At 37.8% G+C, this 18,155-nt stretch overlaps 1 protein-coding gene across 2 annotated transcripts in view; it reads right to left on the reverse strand.

Moving 5' to 3' along the window:
- The window catches only part of Stk32a (serine/threonine kinase 32A), a 129,553-nt gene that overhangs the window by 13,797 nt on the left and 97,601 nt on the right, over positions 1-18,155 (reverse strand). Inside the window, exons 7-8 of one of the 2 annotated variants that reach the window (XM_004854357.4) lie at positions 12,473-12,562; positions 3,600-3,697 (exon numbers count right to left, since the gene is read on the reverse strand). In XM_004854357.4, the coding sequence (XP_004854414.1) occupies positions 3,600-3,697; positions 12,473-12,562 (188 nt within the window). The remainder of the gene's footprint in view (positions 1-3,599; positions 3,698-12,472; positions 12,563-18,155) is intronic. The other variant, XM_021266170.2, reaches the window with a different exon arrangement.

Below are 18,155 nucleotides of genomic sequence, written 5' to 3' on the forward strand. Positions count from 1 at the left end.
CATCAGACATACATTTAAATATCTCATTGTTTCTTTGATGTGAGAAACTGAAAGGGTAAATAAGGACCAAAATGTATAATAGATTTTGTGAAATAGGAATAAAATGTTCAAATGGGAAGGGGAACTAGGAAAGGAGGAGAAAAGGAAGGAAAGGAAAAGAAAAAGAATAGAAGGAAAAAATGGAAACCAAGCTTTTGTAAATAAGGAGGAGAAGAGGAGTTAAAGGGAGGGGAGGGTAATGGGAAAAAAAGAATTAAGATATACGTACAAGTACAAATTCCCTATGATGAATGTTATCATTCTGTATATCTAAAATGTACAAATAAAATTAAAAATAAATCTTTTTATTATAGTAAAAGACATATTGCCATTAATACCCTCAGAATACTCCCCATTGTTTTCAACACAATTATCCCCCCATTTCTGCCACTTTCTGAAGCAGTTCTGCAAGTCCACTTTTGCGAGTACACTTACAAGGTGTGATCAAAAATAAGGTGAAGATTGATGCTAAGTGCCACCCAATAGAAATGCAGGCTCATAAAAACATTACAGTGTGTTCTCATCTACCTTACTGATCAGATCTGGAACCAGGTGACTTTTAGCTCTTCCCTAAGGTTAAAATGACCATGAAAGGTAAATGTTTTAAATTGAATCAGGACTTTAAGGTAGTCAGGACAGTACAAATAAAGATACTCTTGAAACAGGACTTGTAGATCTACTCCAGAAAGTGGCAAGAATGATGGGATAAGTGTGTTCAAGGCAAAGGAAAGTATTTTAAAATGATTAATGGCAACATTGTAATAATTATTTTTAATTATTTACTGTAATAATTATTTTAAAATTTAAACATTCATTTTTGTTTGTGATTGTGCCTCATGTTTTACTAAGGCATCCTTAGTTGACTTAAAAGATTCTGGGGACTGAGCAGTGGGGTGCTTCTATAACTATCTAAAGATACGATCAACTGGAGATGGTAATAGGGTACCAGTTAGAAGTGTTCTGAAATGCACATTATAAATACAGATGTTACATGTAACTGTCAGATCTCAGAAATGAGGAACATGTTATTGGAAACTGAAAGAAAAATGATCTTTGTTATAAAACGGCAATGAACTTGTCTGAACTATGTTTAGTGACTACCAGGTAGAACTCATGATGATTAAAACTAGAAAATTAGTTAAGGAGATTTTAAGGCAAAATGTTGAAGTAGTCAGGCTTGGTTCCTCCTGACTACTTACAGTAAAATGGGAAAGAAGAGACAATTGAAGACAAAACTTAATGTTAAGCAAGAAGGAATCAGAACTTAACAATTTGGAAAACAATTGGACTCTCCATATTGCAAAATAAGAGAAAGCTTCCTCTGAAGACAGCACTAAGGAAATAAGGCTGAATAAGCAACTGATAAGGAGACGATGCCTGTGACTCATGAACTTGATCAGCACCTCAGCAAGTCTCAGAGATAAAGATGAGATTATACCTGCAGAGATACAGGCTAAATTACAGGGCACAGAGAAAGTGGGATGGAATGAAGGAAGGGTACAAACTTTTACCTGGCTGTGAGTATGCAGCATCCTTTAAATAAAGAGAAGAAAAACTCTGAGAGTGATTCTCAGACCATCAGCGCTGCCAGAACAGACTGGCTTCTACCAGGGTTTCAAAGGGCAGCATCACGCCTGGCAAGGTGTGTGAGTGGGGTGGAGCCATGAGCACAGAGCCCTGGTGGAGCCACTGAAGAGTGTCTCCCTTCCCCACCCTCAGCCATGGGAGTGAGGCTGCTGCCCAGAGTCCCAGACAACAGGTCATTCATCCAAAAAGGAGTATTATTTTATATTTTCATTTTTAATGGACATGTGATACTTACATTATAATATTTGTATCACATTATTGTAATTCAGTACACATTTCAGTACAGTCTCCACATATTATCATTTCTATGTTTTCGGAACCTTCAAACTCTTCTCCAGTTATTTTTAAATGTGTAAATGAATTGTTATAGGCCACAGTTGTTCTGCTGTGGTAATGAATATCAGAACTACTTCCTCCCAGTTGCATTTTCGCTCCAATTACGTACCCTCTTTCTATCCCCTTCCCCTCTATCTTTGCTAACTTCTAGTGACCACTACTGAACTCTCTACTTCTATGCGATCAACTTTTTATGCTTCCACGAATGAGAACATGTGGTATCTGTCTTTCTGTGCCTGATATATATTACCTAACATAATGGATTTCATCCCTTATGATGGTCAAAGGGGATATTCTTGAGTCTTAAAATGTGATGCACATTTCCTTGTTATGTTTGGGGTTGGATTTAGACTTGGGGCCCCTTTCTCTTCTTTTTTCTCTTTTGGAATGGAATTGTCTGTCTAATGTCTATGCCACCATTGTATTTTAGAAACACATAACTTGTGTGGTTTTACAGGTTCATAGTTGTAGAATTTTTTTTTTCTCATTATGAAACATACCTTGAGTCTCATCCATACTCAATTTAGATGACATTGAAAGGAGACTTTGGACTTCAGACTTGATAGTTGGTGCTAAAATGAGCTAAGGCTTTTGTGGCTATTGAAATGGAATGAATGCATTTTGCATGTGAGGACATGAAATTCAGGGATCCAAAGGTGACCCAAATTCATATATTGAAGCTCTAATCCACACTGAGATGGTATTTGGAGAGGAGACCTTTGGCAGGTCATGAAGATTAGATTAGGTCACGAGGTGAGAGCCCTCAGGATGAGACTGTGACTTAGTAACCTTATAATAAAAGGCAGAGTCCCCTCCACAGCGTCTCTCTGTATCTCTCTCATCCCAGTGAGGATAGAGTAAGAAGCCCACTGTGTGCATATCATAGAGAGACCACACCAGAACCCGTTGTCTCTAGCACCCTGATCTTCCAGCATCTCCAACTGGAAAAATAACAAAAAATAAAAATCTGCTGTTTAAGCCACCCCACTATAGTATTTTGTTTTGGTCAAGCTGACTAAGACACAACCTTTGGAGGATATCTGAATTCTACAATAATTTGTAAAAATTGTATAAAATATATTTTTTCATAGTTATTTAATTTTTAATATTTTTTTTCTAGAAAAGAGTTTCTTAGATTGAGAAATGTTTTTGTTAAAAGGAAACTTCTCTAATTTTCCACTGAACTCGTAACCCAGGAGCCAAATGACAGACAGGAAGGAATCTGATAAGACAGGGCATGAGGTGTGTTGTGTTAATAATTCACACTACTTTGATATGTGTCTGAATTAGAATTCTGTACTGGGACTGAAAAATGACTTTCTTTAAACAAACACATATATTTACCCAATATATTGAGTAAGGTATACTGATTTCTGCTCTTTGGGAATGTATAATATCTGTATTACTTACTTAATGTTACCTGGGTAATTTAATGTTAACTGACATGGTTAGTCCCATATACAAGACAATGAATTAATCGGTTCAGAGCCCTCAAAGAGTATTATCAGGATCACAAGGCATAGCTGTTTTCAGCTCTCAATACAGTTTGCTTGATTCTTAGAAAACAATACATTCTTTCATTCTAAAAAAGAACTTTCTGGAAGAATAAGCAAAGACAGCATGCAATTGTCCTGTACCCGCCCTCGCAGCAGTTCATATGCCGTCACTCCCAGGGACCACCAGTCAACAGCAAAGGAATAGCCTGTTTCTTTTTTGGAATTGAACATTTCAGGTGCTGAAAAACACAAAAGTTAGGCGAGTTTTACTCCCTGAGATATTAACAACTCTATTTTCCCAATATGTTCCTCCAAAGGAGAATTACCAGCATAAACGGTATAAACACTTGTGAATGTTTATTGTCCCTTGCTAGATTGCTCACAGCAGGCAAAAGTTTCTAATTTTCTTAGCTCTCTCAGTAGCCTCGTTTATCAGCCAATACACAGGCATGCACAAGCTGTAATAGACAAACACTTCTCTTGTTTAGATAATGCACCCATTAAAAATTGGGTCCTACTAGGTATTAAGTATGTACCTAACTCTAAAATAAAGAAGGTTGAGAAGTTGTTATCTTGATTTGGAAGATTTTGCACTAAATGATCTAAATTTATGATTGAAAACAATTCTCAAAATTTGGGACAACATACATTGGACTGGCCCTTCAGCTTGGAATCCCCTGGAAACAATGAGAAGGGCTGCAGCTTCCTTCTGGGGGTGAGGGCAGGAGAAAAGAGAGAATAGACACTCTGGGAAATACAAGGTTTTACTACATCTTTGAGTCATTAACACTTAGAAATACTAGCTCCCTGAATTGGCTTCAATGGAAGGCAGGGTCACAATCAATCTTAGCCCCAGCGATGACTCCTCTATTATGCACTTTGCCTCACAGGGAACTCTCTACAATCCCTTTAATAATGTGAGGGTTAGGGATGAGGATACAGCTCAGTGGCACGGCACCTGCCTGGTAAGTGGACAGTCCTAAGTTCGATCCTCAGTACTGGAAAAAATAAATAATGTGAGGGTTGGAATAGGAGAATGAAACACACAGCAAGGGTAATTATCAAGTCTGCTTGCTTGCCACCATGACATTGCTTGCTCACCATGACATTCCTAATGTCCAGTACAGAGCCTAGCAGTCTGACTCAATGGGCAGCAAGCTGTTAAATGAATGAATAAATAAATCAACTACTCGAGCCATAGTTGTGAACATTAGCTCTGAAGCTTTGCTGAGTTCAAATTCTGCCTCCACCACATATTGTGCCCTGGAACATATCAGTTGGCAGAGCATGGTTAGCAAAATCAGAATAAGGCAATCTTTATAGATTTGTAAATTAAATGAGATAATATTTGTCAAAATGTCAGCATAGAGCCTGGCACTTACCAAGTGCTCAAAAATATTAATTACTCACTTAGACAGGCAGACATCCGTAATAACAGGGAATTTACCTAGTCAAAAGGTACACAGTGTTGATGGCAAGTGCCTTTAGTAAGGTGCTGACTCTGGAAAAGGGAACTGATGTGATGTACGCCCTGCACACTCAGGCTTGCCTATGCAGTTCACTCCAATTCTAAGTAAAATTCTGTGGAAAACATCCAATTAGAGAAAGAATGTTGATTTTCCAATGCCCAGGACTGACCTATAAGAGCTTGATGGAGCAGGACTAAGTAGCCCTCATACCCTGGTGAATTCACTTCTCACGCATCGCTGCTTCCTTTCGGCAAACCACAACTCCTAGGGGGACTGGGCAGATAATGGCCTTGATCCCAGAATGCTCCCACAGACAGGATGGCATGGACCTTATTTCTGCTTTCCCTTTTCAGTATCTCATAAGAAGTCATCTCAGATAGTCCCCCAGATGACAAGTGACAGACATATCTCACTTAGAGAAGCTGCAAAGAGTTCTGAGGGATAACTAGAGCCACTATGATAGGAACATGCCAAACAAAATAAATATTACTCTGGAAAGGCTGTGTAGTCTGTCATTTTGGATCATTCTTGGAGTTTACAAGTATTCTTTGTCATTTTCCCCCTAACTTTGTTGGGTAACTATTCTTTTTTCTGCTGTTCTGTGCTCTATTTTCATCCTTGAAGACATCTGGATATGCATTTGTCTGCTCACCAAATATTCATGGTGTGCTATGCACTGAAGAATTTGGTAGGACATTAGGAAGAAAAATCATGACAAAATACAAAAGCTGAACAAATGGATAAAACTTTGAATTCTCAAATAGCAGAAAAACCAGAACAGGAAGATACTGAAGGGCTTTCACTAACCCTTCAAGGATGTCCCTGGTCCTGAGAGGGTATAAATAGACGTGGAGAGGGACTAAGTCTTCTTCATAAAGAGCCACTAAGGGGCTGGGGATATAGCCTAGTAGCAGAGGGCCTGCCTAGTATGTGTGAGCCTTGGGTTTGATCTTCAGGACCACAAACACACACATATGCACACACACCAAAAAAATTCCACTAAGTATTTTATGTGTTGTTGCTTTTACATTATTTCTATACATAATTCAGAAAGATAAATGTAACTTTAAAAGAATTTAACAAATAGTTATAAGCAAATGTCCAAGTAAATATTATACAGGTCAGAAAGAACACCACCCCGCCCCATCCCCCACCGTGTTCACATTCCTAGAACTCACTGTCCTGAATTACATGTTAATAACTGTCTTGAGAACTGACACAGATTAACTCTTGCTGAATATATTTCTAAATAATGGCTTAATTTTGCATATTCCCCAGGGGCTGTGGATGAACTGGCTTGGGGACTGGCTAGCTGCCCAGTTATTTAATTCACATTTCACTGCTTCATAATAAAGAAGCATTAACAAAGGAAACAAAGCTTATTCTTTGCGTTCTGTTAAGTCCTCTTAAATTAAATCCTATCTCTTGATGTTTTGCTTTACTTCCTCAACAGTACAGTGTTTGAGATTTATCTGAGTTGCTTCAGGTAGTTACAGTTTGTTCACATTTAATGCTATGTGAGTGAATATACTGTAATTTACCTACCTGACCTATTGTTATAGCAGTTTGAGTTATTTCCAGGATTGGAATATTGCAAACAATGCACTCTTGAACATTCTTGTACATGTAAGACTCCTATGTATCTTTAGATGTATTCCTGGTAAGGGCCCTGCTGGCTGTAGGGATGTGCTTCTTCATGTATACTAGATAATGTCAAACTATTTACCAAAGTGGCCATGCCAGTTCACACCCTGACCAGCAATGTCTCAGAGCTCTTTTTGCTCAAAATCCTTATCCACATTTGGTATTAGCTGGCACTTGGGTTTTTAGTCTTTACAGACTGATGACTATTCAACTGTATTCTGTTGTTGCTTAAATTGGCATCCTTCCAATTACTAATAAGCTTGACTATATTTTAATAGGTCTATTAGGCACTGAACTTCCATCATTTGGTTTTTCAGTCTTAAAAATCTTATATATTACACCTTGATTAGGACATAAAGAGCCTAAAAACTACATCTATAAATTTACTAAAATAGAAATAATTCATAGGACTTTATAAAATTAGTTCTAAATTCCATCTGCAAGGAAAAAGGGTGAAAAATAAAAATTTTTGAAAAAGAATAAAGAGACAAACTTGTATCACATGCATTAACCTACATTATAAAGCTACATCAACTAAGATTTGAAAGCCACAGAATATAGATATTAGCACATAAATTTACTTAGTTTATGATGAATATATTCAAATCAGCCTGACAAAGGTCTTATTTAAGATACAGTCTCAAAATAATTATTCAGTTATCTAACAACAATAAATTCAGATCTGTACCATATATATTCAGCCAAAATCATATATGGCTGGATTGAGTAAAAAAATAATAAAAATATTTGGTAAAATCACCTAAAATCTGGAAGTAAGAAGGTCTCACTAAGAATAGCATCAAAGACAGAAAGCACAAAGTAATGAAAGATGAGCAGCTGTGGGTATATGCTGAGTGGAAGAGCATGTGCTTAGCATGTTCCAGGCCCAGAGTCAACTCCCAGCATCCCCTCAACCCTCAAAAGAATGAGTAGTTTGATGATATCAGACAAACTAATTTATGCCATTAAAAACAGCAAACTAAAAAGTGGGAAATCATATTTAAGTGAGTAACATAATAAATATGATATACCAGGATTTAACTACTCGTAAAATATAAAGGCAGGACTTCTTCATGTAATCAGTAAGAAATATCAGGGTAGGTAAATTATTAATACCCAAATAAAAAATGGGCAAAGAATGTGAACAGGCAATTTACAAAATTCAATTTTAATACCACAGTATGGGTCATTTTTATTTATCATTTAAGGGATATTAATGGTACTAATGGTATAGCCGTGATGATGAAGAGAACAGAGTATCTCAGGCACTCCAGGGCAAGTAGAAATCAATATGAACTTTCAGGAGGGAAATGCATTCATATTACACCATTGACCAAAAGTTGTTTCTTAAACTAGTTTTAATTGACAAATAAAAATTATGTATATTTATTGTGTACAGCATGATGTTTTAAAATATGTATATATTGTGGAAAAGCTAAATAAAGGCAATTATCACGCGCTTTACCTCACACACTATTTTTTTTGTGTGTGGTGACACTTAAATTTACTCTCAATGATTTTCAAGAATAGAACACATTATTATTTTTGAGTGAAAATTTATCCCAAAGAAATAATTGTCGCAGGAAATGATACTGCTAATAAGGCTTTTACTACAAAATTGTACATATTTCCAAATGAGAACCAATCTATTATCCAACAATAAGGGCAGTAAATTTTTGTGCCCCTTCTAATCTATGGGACATGAGCCTTTAACAATGATAGATCTATGTATTGGTGTGGAGAGAAAAGCAGGGTGAGTTGTCAAGCCCCACACTCTGTCGTCAGAGAAGAGGGCTTGAGCTGTAGCACAGATGTGGTTATGAATTGAACCAAGGGCAGCAGAGCAGTGCCATGATTAGGGCTTTGGCTTTAGACCCCTTGTAACTTTGCGCCTAGCTCCACCATGGACAGGTTTCCTACTGCTCAGTCTGCTCATCTTTAAAGCATGAATAACAAATGTTCCAGTCTCACCAAATTACTTTTAGTTTATATAATGTAATTCGTACACTTAGAATAGGGCTCAGCACGTCCAAAGAACTCAGGGAACACCAGTCATTTACTTTTATCATTTTCATCCTCCTCCTTAATGTCCCAAGCTAGATGTTTCTAGACTGGGTTTAATTTCATGCTGCCAATCACTTGTGTGGCTATGATCATATCACTTCCTCTCTGGGCCTGACTTTTTAAATCTATGAAGTAAAAATACAATAAAACCTATTTCACAGAATTATTTTCAAAGTTTAAGGATATAATAAATGTTAAAAACTTAAAGTGCTTGAGACATCATAAACACTCTGATGTATAATAATGCTGTTATTATTACATTATGAAGTGAGAATTTAGGTTAAGGAAATTTAGTATGATCTAAATTTTTGGAACTATCATGCATACATATATGTGTATGTATTTAGAATAAAATTTGGAAGGAAACAATAAAAATCTATTGGTAAAAGAATTAATTTACTTTTCCTTTTGCTTATCAGGATATCATACTTTTTCCATAGTGAACTTATGTACACACACATAGATATTTCTCTCTAAATAGGATAAAGTTTTAATTGTTGAAACTCTGACCTGCATTATAGTCACACAGACTTAAGATTAGGGGAAGTAAAGACTAGAGGTATCAGAGCATGGAGGTAGAAGATTGTGGATTTTAAAACCCAAAACCTCCTTCCTGGGTAGAAGGTAATAAAGCACTGGTAAATGGATTATCTTTTTATTTTCAGTCATAAAACTGTTTAATAACATGCTTAGCACCTCATTATAGTAGATACGGAACATTCCTCAAATCTTCATTCAGTATTTCAGCCTAATTTTCCTTTCTTTTTAGATTTTTATTCTGGTTAACAGCTAATTGGTATTTCACATAAACACTATAAAATAGGTACCAGGGAATGCTTGAAGGTAGATTTTACCAAATTATTGGGAATATACTTTTAAAAAAGAGAAAGCAGGTTTCTTCCACAATTCCTATTAGAAAGACTACTATCCCAAAATCAAAGGCAAGGGCAGTTCTGGCTAAGGAGATAAGGTATCAGTCAGACATTTAATTAGAATAAAACAAGAAGTATTTCCAACATCTTGACTTAACTACATTGGCTTAGAACAATTTAAAAGCCACAAATAAAAATGTTTTTAAATATATATGTATATATAATTTATATATATAGAATTTTTCCCTTCATGTTTCTTTCAAGGAGAAACTTGATTTCTGAAGTCAAACAGGGCTTGGATTAAATCTAAGCTTTTTCATACTTATTATTTTTAGCCTTATGATCTTTGGCAAATTAGTTTCTGATTTTCTTCCTTTTAAAATAAGTATAGTCTGCCTCATAGGGTTATAAGAAAAATAAATGAGTAAATAAACATAAAACATTGAACTCATTATTCTACAGAAAGATTTCAATCAACATTAACATTTGTTAATTATAAGGGTGAAGTGAGGAAATGCATAAGACTCTTGTCTAGACTCCAATTTCCTAGATCTATCTTATAAAAAGACTCGAAATGCCAATTTTGAAAAAATTGAATAATACAGATATTGTACTTAAAATCACCAGGGAGAAGAAAGAAAGGTGGCCTGCTTCTATTCACCATGGAAACCAGCACTAGAAACCCCCACAGGCACACTGTCTGATTTGGCTCCAAGAAAATAGCCCTTAATATAGACACCCAGGAAACCTGGGGACTAAACTCATCAGACCAGCAGGCTTGGATATTCAGTTTTATCATCTGAGTGCCATGGGGTTTAGGCAGAAAATAGGCTGAATCATATGTGTCCCTTATTTTAGAAGTAACAAAAGAGATTTACTCCCCCCATTGATAATTGAATACTAAGAAATTTGCAATTGTTCAAATATCACATAAAATAAGGCTGTTTTTCTCCATAGATTTCTTTCTGTTGGGAGGTGAGGTGGCCCTGTATATAGGGGTTATCCCAATTCTATGGGGGATGGAAGAGAATTAAATATTAAAAGAAAGTGGCATTGCTCTTGCTCTTGATTTTCAAGTTGATATTTAGCCTATGAATTACTCTGACCAGACCTAGCTGACACAATTCATTCTACCTCCAATTTAGTCCCACCAGATTATTCAGCAACAACACCTACTTTAATATCTTACTAATTAGGATGAACCATGAATAGTTTTTTCTTCTATTATCTACCAGTAACTCTGCAGTATCATTAGGGGATGGGGAATCCTCTAATGACAGCTCAGCCTATGGCCTAATACATTTTAATTCCTTTCCCTTATCACAGCTCTTACTCTAGATACTTTCAAATTCAGTCCTATGAACTTTACAACTAACCTCTTAACTGAGTCACCACTCTCCTCCCTACCCATGGACTAGATCCTGCCACCTCGGAGTGGAGATGGAGGAGGACTCATCTGGTTCTCATGAGACTCTTTCTCTAGTTTTTTAGAAGGCCTTGTTTATTTCAGGGCAGAGAAGAGGAACAGTAGAGGTAGGGAGATCCTAACACAAACATGATGCCCCAGCCACAGGGTTGGCAGAGGCTGTCAGCAAAATGACATGAAGAGCTTTTAAACCAATGGCTGCCTTGGGCTCCACCCTCAGAGGGTCTGATATAGTTGGGCTGTTCTGAGAGACGGCTGGTGTGCCCAGAAAGCCGGGCTGACAGCACCCTTCCCTCCCTGGTGGCAGCCTGCACTGGAGGGGCCCTTGTGAAACTGGGCCACATCCTATAGCTAATCCCCCACACACACTCAGACTTGATGCATACTTCTGTCTCCTACTCCTGTGATTCTCATTAAGACTTTCCCCAAATTTATCAACTCTCTGTGGCCCTCTAGAGTCTGCTAGCTCAGGGACCAGTCAGCAAGTCCGATAATTAAACAGATACCTAACCAAGCGTGCAGTGTGAGGCCCCTCTCTTTGTAGACACGTCATAATGTATACATAATTACTTGAGATTTGACTTACTTGCTTTTCACAATGGTGAGCAAAGAGGAAGAACTCCCTCTTTCTGAGTACTGTATGCCCCCTAAAAGGTGACAATCCTCTGTGTATATTTTGGGGGTATACAAGAAGTAGCACAAGTTATGTCTTTATAGAGATCATACCCTCTGACAACTAAGTTAGAATTTATAGTTGATTTGTTGCTACAATTAAGCATGAGGCTTGCTGGCAATTTTTCACCTAATCCTACACTGTTAGTCACCCAATAGTAAATTCTGAAACATCAAGGCACAGCCTAGTACCTTGTTTCACTGTAGGCAAGATTATGCAGTCATTTAACCTTTTTGAGGCAAAAATTTCCTCATCTTTCTAAAGAAAAATGCGATTGTTGTGGCATAAAATTGAAGCTAAAATTATAAATAGGAAGGTACATTGTACAATTTACAGCCCTATGGAAGTAATGTAGTGTTATGTCAATTATGGATAAAATAATTCTTTGGTCACTTACTACCATTCTATGTATTACTGTTTCTTCCTTTTTATTTTGATTCTATTTGTTATTTCTTCCCCATTAATAAGCTCTGTGAGGTGAAGACCTTGCATGTGTTGCCCACTACTAGATCACCAGCATCTGAAACCTTGCCAAGCACACAGATAATTAGTAGACATTTATTAGATTAATTAATAATTTTTGTTGAGAAGTACAGATTGTCTTAATTAGCTCATGAAATAATATTTTCAAAATGTTTCAAAAGACCCTCATGAATCAAGATCACTCTGTGTACTTGCTATTGGAAAATTCTCAGGCTCACCTCACACCTATTCAATCAGAAGCTCCCAGGGAAAGTCAGAGGGGACTTCTTCGTTCTCTCCAGCTGCAAGTCCCTACAGATTTAACCTGCAGTAAATGGCATCCATGGGAATGAAACACAAAAGCTTTGCACTTAGTTAACAGTGGCCCCTCAGGAAGTCCATACCCATGTAAGGCTTGGTGCCAGCCACAGTAGTGATCTGCATCTCCTTGGGCAGCATGGCTGCGATGTTGAAATCTGTGATGTGTACGTGCCCTGGGGAGAAAGAAGGGCCACAGAGAATGTTAAGTCCCGTTTAACTGAGTTGTACAATCATGTGTTTAATTTTAGGCTGAAAGCATCTGGAAACTTGGTCTATAAGTCCTTGTATGTTAGTTGCAATGGGGTACAGGCAATAAAAACTCACTTCGTCCATCCTCAAGGCCTTAAATCAGCAGCCAGAACATGATACTCAGTGATAGTCTCTGACTGTAAACTTGTAGCTCAGCCTCTGGAAGTTTTAACCTCAGTAGTTGAGTTAATGGTCTGACAGCTCTACTTAGGCAATTCTGTCTGTTAGCAACATTTTAAGTTGTTGAACCTGTGAATATCACAGGGGAGTAGCTAAGAGCTACACAATTCCAAGCATCTCCCAGATCTTAAAAAAATGGTAAAATATTGTAAAAAACAGAAAATACTATAAGCAGACAAAAGTGTATATATATATATATATATATATATATATATATTTTTTTTTTTTTTTTAATCAAGAAAGAGTTTTTCCTCTGGTTTTTATGAAATGCTATTAGTTTTGGGGTTGGATAGTTCAGGTTGTCTTCATCAATTACCAACAAAATAACGGACACCTGGGAAAAGCAGAGGGGGAGCATCAGCTTTTGTTTTTAAAGGGGATCAAGGGCACTGGTCTAGGGGCAGAGACCTAGGCTCTGCCCTGAACTCTGACCCTGACACAGAGTAGACTTCCAATCATTTTCTTAGGTTAAACATCAATTCTCCTTTACAAGAAAGAGAATGGGTAGAAGAGATGATCACTAAGGTCTCCCTGGGCTGGAACACTCACAGCAGTGTGGTGTGGGCCTAAGCATGAAGTGCAGCAGGGAACCCAGCCCACAAAGTGCCCCAGGTCCTTGCACTTATAATGGAAAAGAGAAAAGGGCAACACAAGGAGCCCAGGAAGTAGGGCCTGGCACAATAGTCACCTGCTTTCAGAGGACCTTGAAGTTGGTGTTTCCTTTGCATGTGTCTGTGGTTTTACAGAGACAGCTGCAATTGGAGGGAAAGTACCTGGTTCTTCCCTAGGGCCACTGTCCACTCTCCCCATACCGAACATCACCTTAAACTCCCTGACACCAGGCAGCCCACTGCTAGGGATAAATCTCACTGCCTTCACTTCCAGGGTTCTATTTGTGCAGAAACTCTTTTATATTTGTTCATGTGATAATATTTTCACAAAGTAAAAGTGGCACTCATCTAACTAAAAGTTAAGGTATTCTCACCCACAGGGCACCAACAGATGATTTTTAATAACTTCCCTATCATACTGCAGGTTGTCTCAGGGTTTTTTCCCCTCTCTGTGTTTCATGCTCAAGGTGTTGGACCAGTAATCCAAAAGGTTTGAACAAATTAGCTGGACCTGGAAATTCTGTGATTATAAGCTGTCCTCTGGACACAGACTACTGTACATGGATTCCAGCCCAGGTTCTACCACTAACTAGCTATGATACCTTAAAAAAAGTCACTTACAATCTCTGATAATAACAGTCTTTTCATAATGTAAGGTTACTGGGAAGATTAAATGAAATAATGACAATAAGGGACTTGACACAGGATTTGGCAATAAGTGTTCAATTGTTGATATTTATCATATAAATATCTTGCTAGCCTGAATAGAGTTTCTAACCTCAGTCCTAAGATTATCTATGATCATGTAGAAATAGAAGGTAAGGGATGTTTTAAAATTACCTGGTTTCTAAAGTGCATTCTCCAGACCAGGAGCATCAGTGCCACCTGAGAACTTGTTAGAAATGCATATTCTTGGACCTCCTCCAGACTTTCTGAATCAGAGCTCCGGGGTGCGGTCTTAGTGTTTAAACCAGCCCTCGAGGTGATTCTGATACTCAACAAAGTTTGAGATCACAGCTTTGAAAGAAGGCTTAGGTTCATACCAGGTTCTGACCCTAGTTAAGTATTCATTTCTGTTGAATTTGGTTGAAAGAATATTGAATATTTACCATTCAAGTATTCTTTACATTTGTATGATTAACTCAGTTTTTAAAAAGTTGTCACACAAAGCTTCTCTTTTAACCCAATAAAGTGGTCCCTAGTTTACATATGAGTGGTTTGTGGTTAAGTTGACAGGGCTCAGAAGTAGCAGAGTTGGAGTTAAGATATAAAATTTGGTATAGGATCCCTTGGATGGTTGTTATATGACAAGATCAAAGAAGCGAAAAATTTGAAGAAACTACTTTCTGATTGGCTCAGAGTTGTTTTGTTTTTTTGTTTTTGTTTTTGTTTACCTGCCAGGATGCCTATTAAAGAATGGGGAGAAATTACTTGAGGTTCATGATCTACTGGAAGCTCTAGATTGTTGCTCTTTAATTTAATCAATGAAGTTGAACTTCACAGGATCATGGACAGCGGCCCTAAGCCTTAGTTCCTCCAGACGCTGCCATACTTTGCTCAGCCTGGTAACAACTGCTGGCTTCCTTTCTGTGCTGTGAAAGTGAGTTTCAGTGCCGGATCACAGAGGAGGGTTTAGTCTCCTGCTGATTGAAAGAGACAGGAATTCCCTATGGAGAATGGGAATGGCTACTTCCATAAACCCAGCCGCTGAGTGACCCCGGGAACAGTTTCTCAACCTCAGTACCATTGAGGGCTGCCTGAGGCATTACAGGATGTTTAGTAGCATCCCTGGGTTTTACCCACTGGGTTCCAACAGCGCCTCCCACCATGACTTTCTAATTAGAAACATCTCCAGACAATGCCAAATTTCCCCAGCAGGGAGAAGCACTGGAGCAAAATCACCCACAGTGGCAAACCAATTTCTTAGTGTGAAGTTTTTCAGGTACCAGACTAAGAACTTCCTGATCTAATACTCTGGGGAAGTTTTTGATTTTCCCCTTTTACCTCTGTGGCTTGAGACTGAGGATCACATTAAAAATCTGAATTCATCTACTGAGTCACTGAATTCAGTCATCATGGTTTTCATTCTCTGTACTTTTCCTCACTGTGTCTGTACTAGGTCTGAGGATCTTTCTCATCAACATAGTACTCTGGGGTACAAAAACGAATCAGTTGGTGCTGTCCTCAACTTTTAAAACTCCCCCCCTATTTGCAAGTGTTCAGAGTATGTACACTACAATTTTTCTGTGGTGTTTATTAAAAAAGCATATCCTTAGGCACTACTTGAGACTAATAAATCTGATTATCTAGGAGAAAAGCGCAATATTCTGTATTATATATACACACTTTTAAAAAAAACACTATCTACTCGAGTTTTAGAAACATTTTGGGACTCTGCAAGGGGGAAGCTGTTAAAATGGCAAGCTCAGTTCTTCCTTACCCCCTAGACTGTTTTTTTCTTTTTGCCTCTTCTTATGACAAGAGATGATATTAAGAAACCTAAATTATAGATGATTCCATAATTGTCATGATATGTCAGGCAGATATTATTGTTCATCTAGATGCAGTGTTTATTTCATGAATAATTTAAGAAAAAACCGAGAATTTTAGACACTACAGAATTGATAGAATTGGATGGAGCACTTAAATTTGTAGAATATGAGGATATTATCAGGACCATTGGTTATGAGTCATCCAACATCTGATGCCATCCTGGCTCTGAACGAGTAAATGAGACACTTGGGGAAACCAGTATCAGGTATGCTCTGAATTAAAAACATTTCTTATGACAAATTCTGATGTACACGGAATGTTCATTCACATTATGGAAAGATTTTCTATATAACAATCATCCCCATTAAATGTCCATATTTTCTGGTGATCATGAATAATATGATTCAATAAGAATAAAACCAAGTTTCTGCCTCTTAGTAAGTGGTGCTGGATTACAGTATAAGCTGCATGTTCCAACACAATGCTCACTCAGAAGGATGGGCAAGGGCAGCACATCAAAATACAGGAATATTCTGATGGAAGGGGCTGGGTGATGGCCCAGCAGGGGAAATGTTACTGAAAAGATGAGGAAGGACTTCGAATATGAGCTCCACACAGAAGATGACACCAGCAGATGTTCCAAAAGGCAGGCATAGATTTGTGGGTCAGTGATTCACACACAAGCAACTACATGATGACCCAGGAGGAGATGGGTTGGGAAGTTTTTCACTTAACCAAGATTAATTATGGTCCCTGAGCAATGTCAGAAGTCCTAGTTTTAAAAAAATCAAAATAAATAAAATTAATCTCAAAAAATGACTTTTTTCGAGAATGGAATCCCTAGGACAATATGTAAAGAATGGCTCTCAACATTTTTGTTTGCTTGTTTCGGTCCTATTCATAAACAATCCTCCCAAGGCATTTTTTTTCTTTCATAAACAGAAATTATTGTCAAATTGAGTTCAGGAAGGGAATATAAAACAAAAAGCCTCCTCTGAATTCATTGTTCAAGCCAAGCACTTGAGAGTGAAAGGGGTCACTGTAAATAATACACTAGATAACAGAGGTAGACTAGCATTGCCTCTGAAACAGGCTGGGATGACAGCTCACACTGCCTAAACAACTGAGCCCCAGCTCCAGCAAGAATAAAAATGCCATCAACATGACTTTAGCCCCTCCTCCCTTCCCCCTTTAGCTTGATATGGTCTATATGCCGCTACTCAGGGGCTGTGCCCATGATGGAGCAACAGGTGTCAGGCCCAGATGAACCTGGCGAGGGGCCGGCGAGGGCTAAACCCCACCTAGTTCTTCTTGACCAGCTGATTAGTGTCAGAAAGTTCTGCCCAAGGCACACAGAGAATTTTTCTTCTTGGTTGCAAAATAAGCACTTTTTCTTCTTAGTTGGCTTCTGTTGGCCACTTCTCTACAATTTTAAAGCTTCACAGAATTTATTTAAACCAGAGCAGGAGAGGATCCTCCCTTCTACCTAAGGCAAGAATAGCTGCTGTTTTCGTGAAAGTCACCTTCATGCTAAATCTCACCATTGCTCACATTCCTGAGATTCAGAAATCTGTTCACAAATGTCAGAAGCAGTAAAGGTAAGAGAGAAATAAGACATTGGAAGAAAGTGGAAAAAATCTTCTAGACAGCCCATAAATAAATAATGACCCTGAGCTTTGAGATAAGAGGTCACAGACAAAACTGTTTCTTAGCCTTCAGCACAGGCGAGGTCTGACAGACCAGGTTTAAAACCCAACTAGGTAAATAAATAATGAGGCATGGATGGACCTGGGAGTTTCAGTCCCACTTGCAAATCCTCATTGTAAAAACTGAATGAGTAAGGAGATTTGCAGATTTAGAATTCCCATCTAGCAGCTTTCTGAATACAGGACAAGGATCTTGGTGACACTGTAACTTTTATAACACTCAGGCTGTAGCCTCTGTAGGACTTCTCTGATGTAATACTCATGAACCCAAATGCACATGAAAGTAAATATTAGGAGGAACTATGTGTAATTAATCATTTGTGAAAAACTCTCTTCCAGAGGATATCTAATCTGTTTCTTAAACTGAAGGCATTCACTTACCACTTTTATGATTACTGCTAGTATCTGTGTATCAATTTTATATCTAGGGACCACATAGACTACTTTCATCTACTTTATATCTTTCTTTAAACTCAATGATTTTCACTAAAAATTTTAACAGAAAACTTGATATCCTTTCTGTAAAT

Source organism: Heterocephalus glaber, unplaced genomic scaffold, assembly GCF_053883595.1.
Source record: "Heterocephalus glaber isolate CG9 unplaced genomic scaffold, H.glaber_assembly_v1.0 deba00001463, whole genome shotgun sequence".
Taxonomy (NCBI): domain Eukaryota; kingdom Metazoa; phylum Chordata; class Mammalia; order Rodentia; family Bathyergidae; genus Heterocephalus; species Heterocephalus glaber.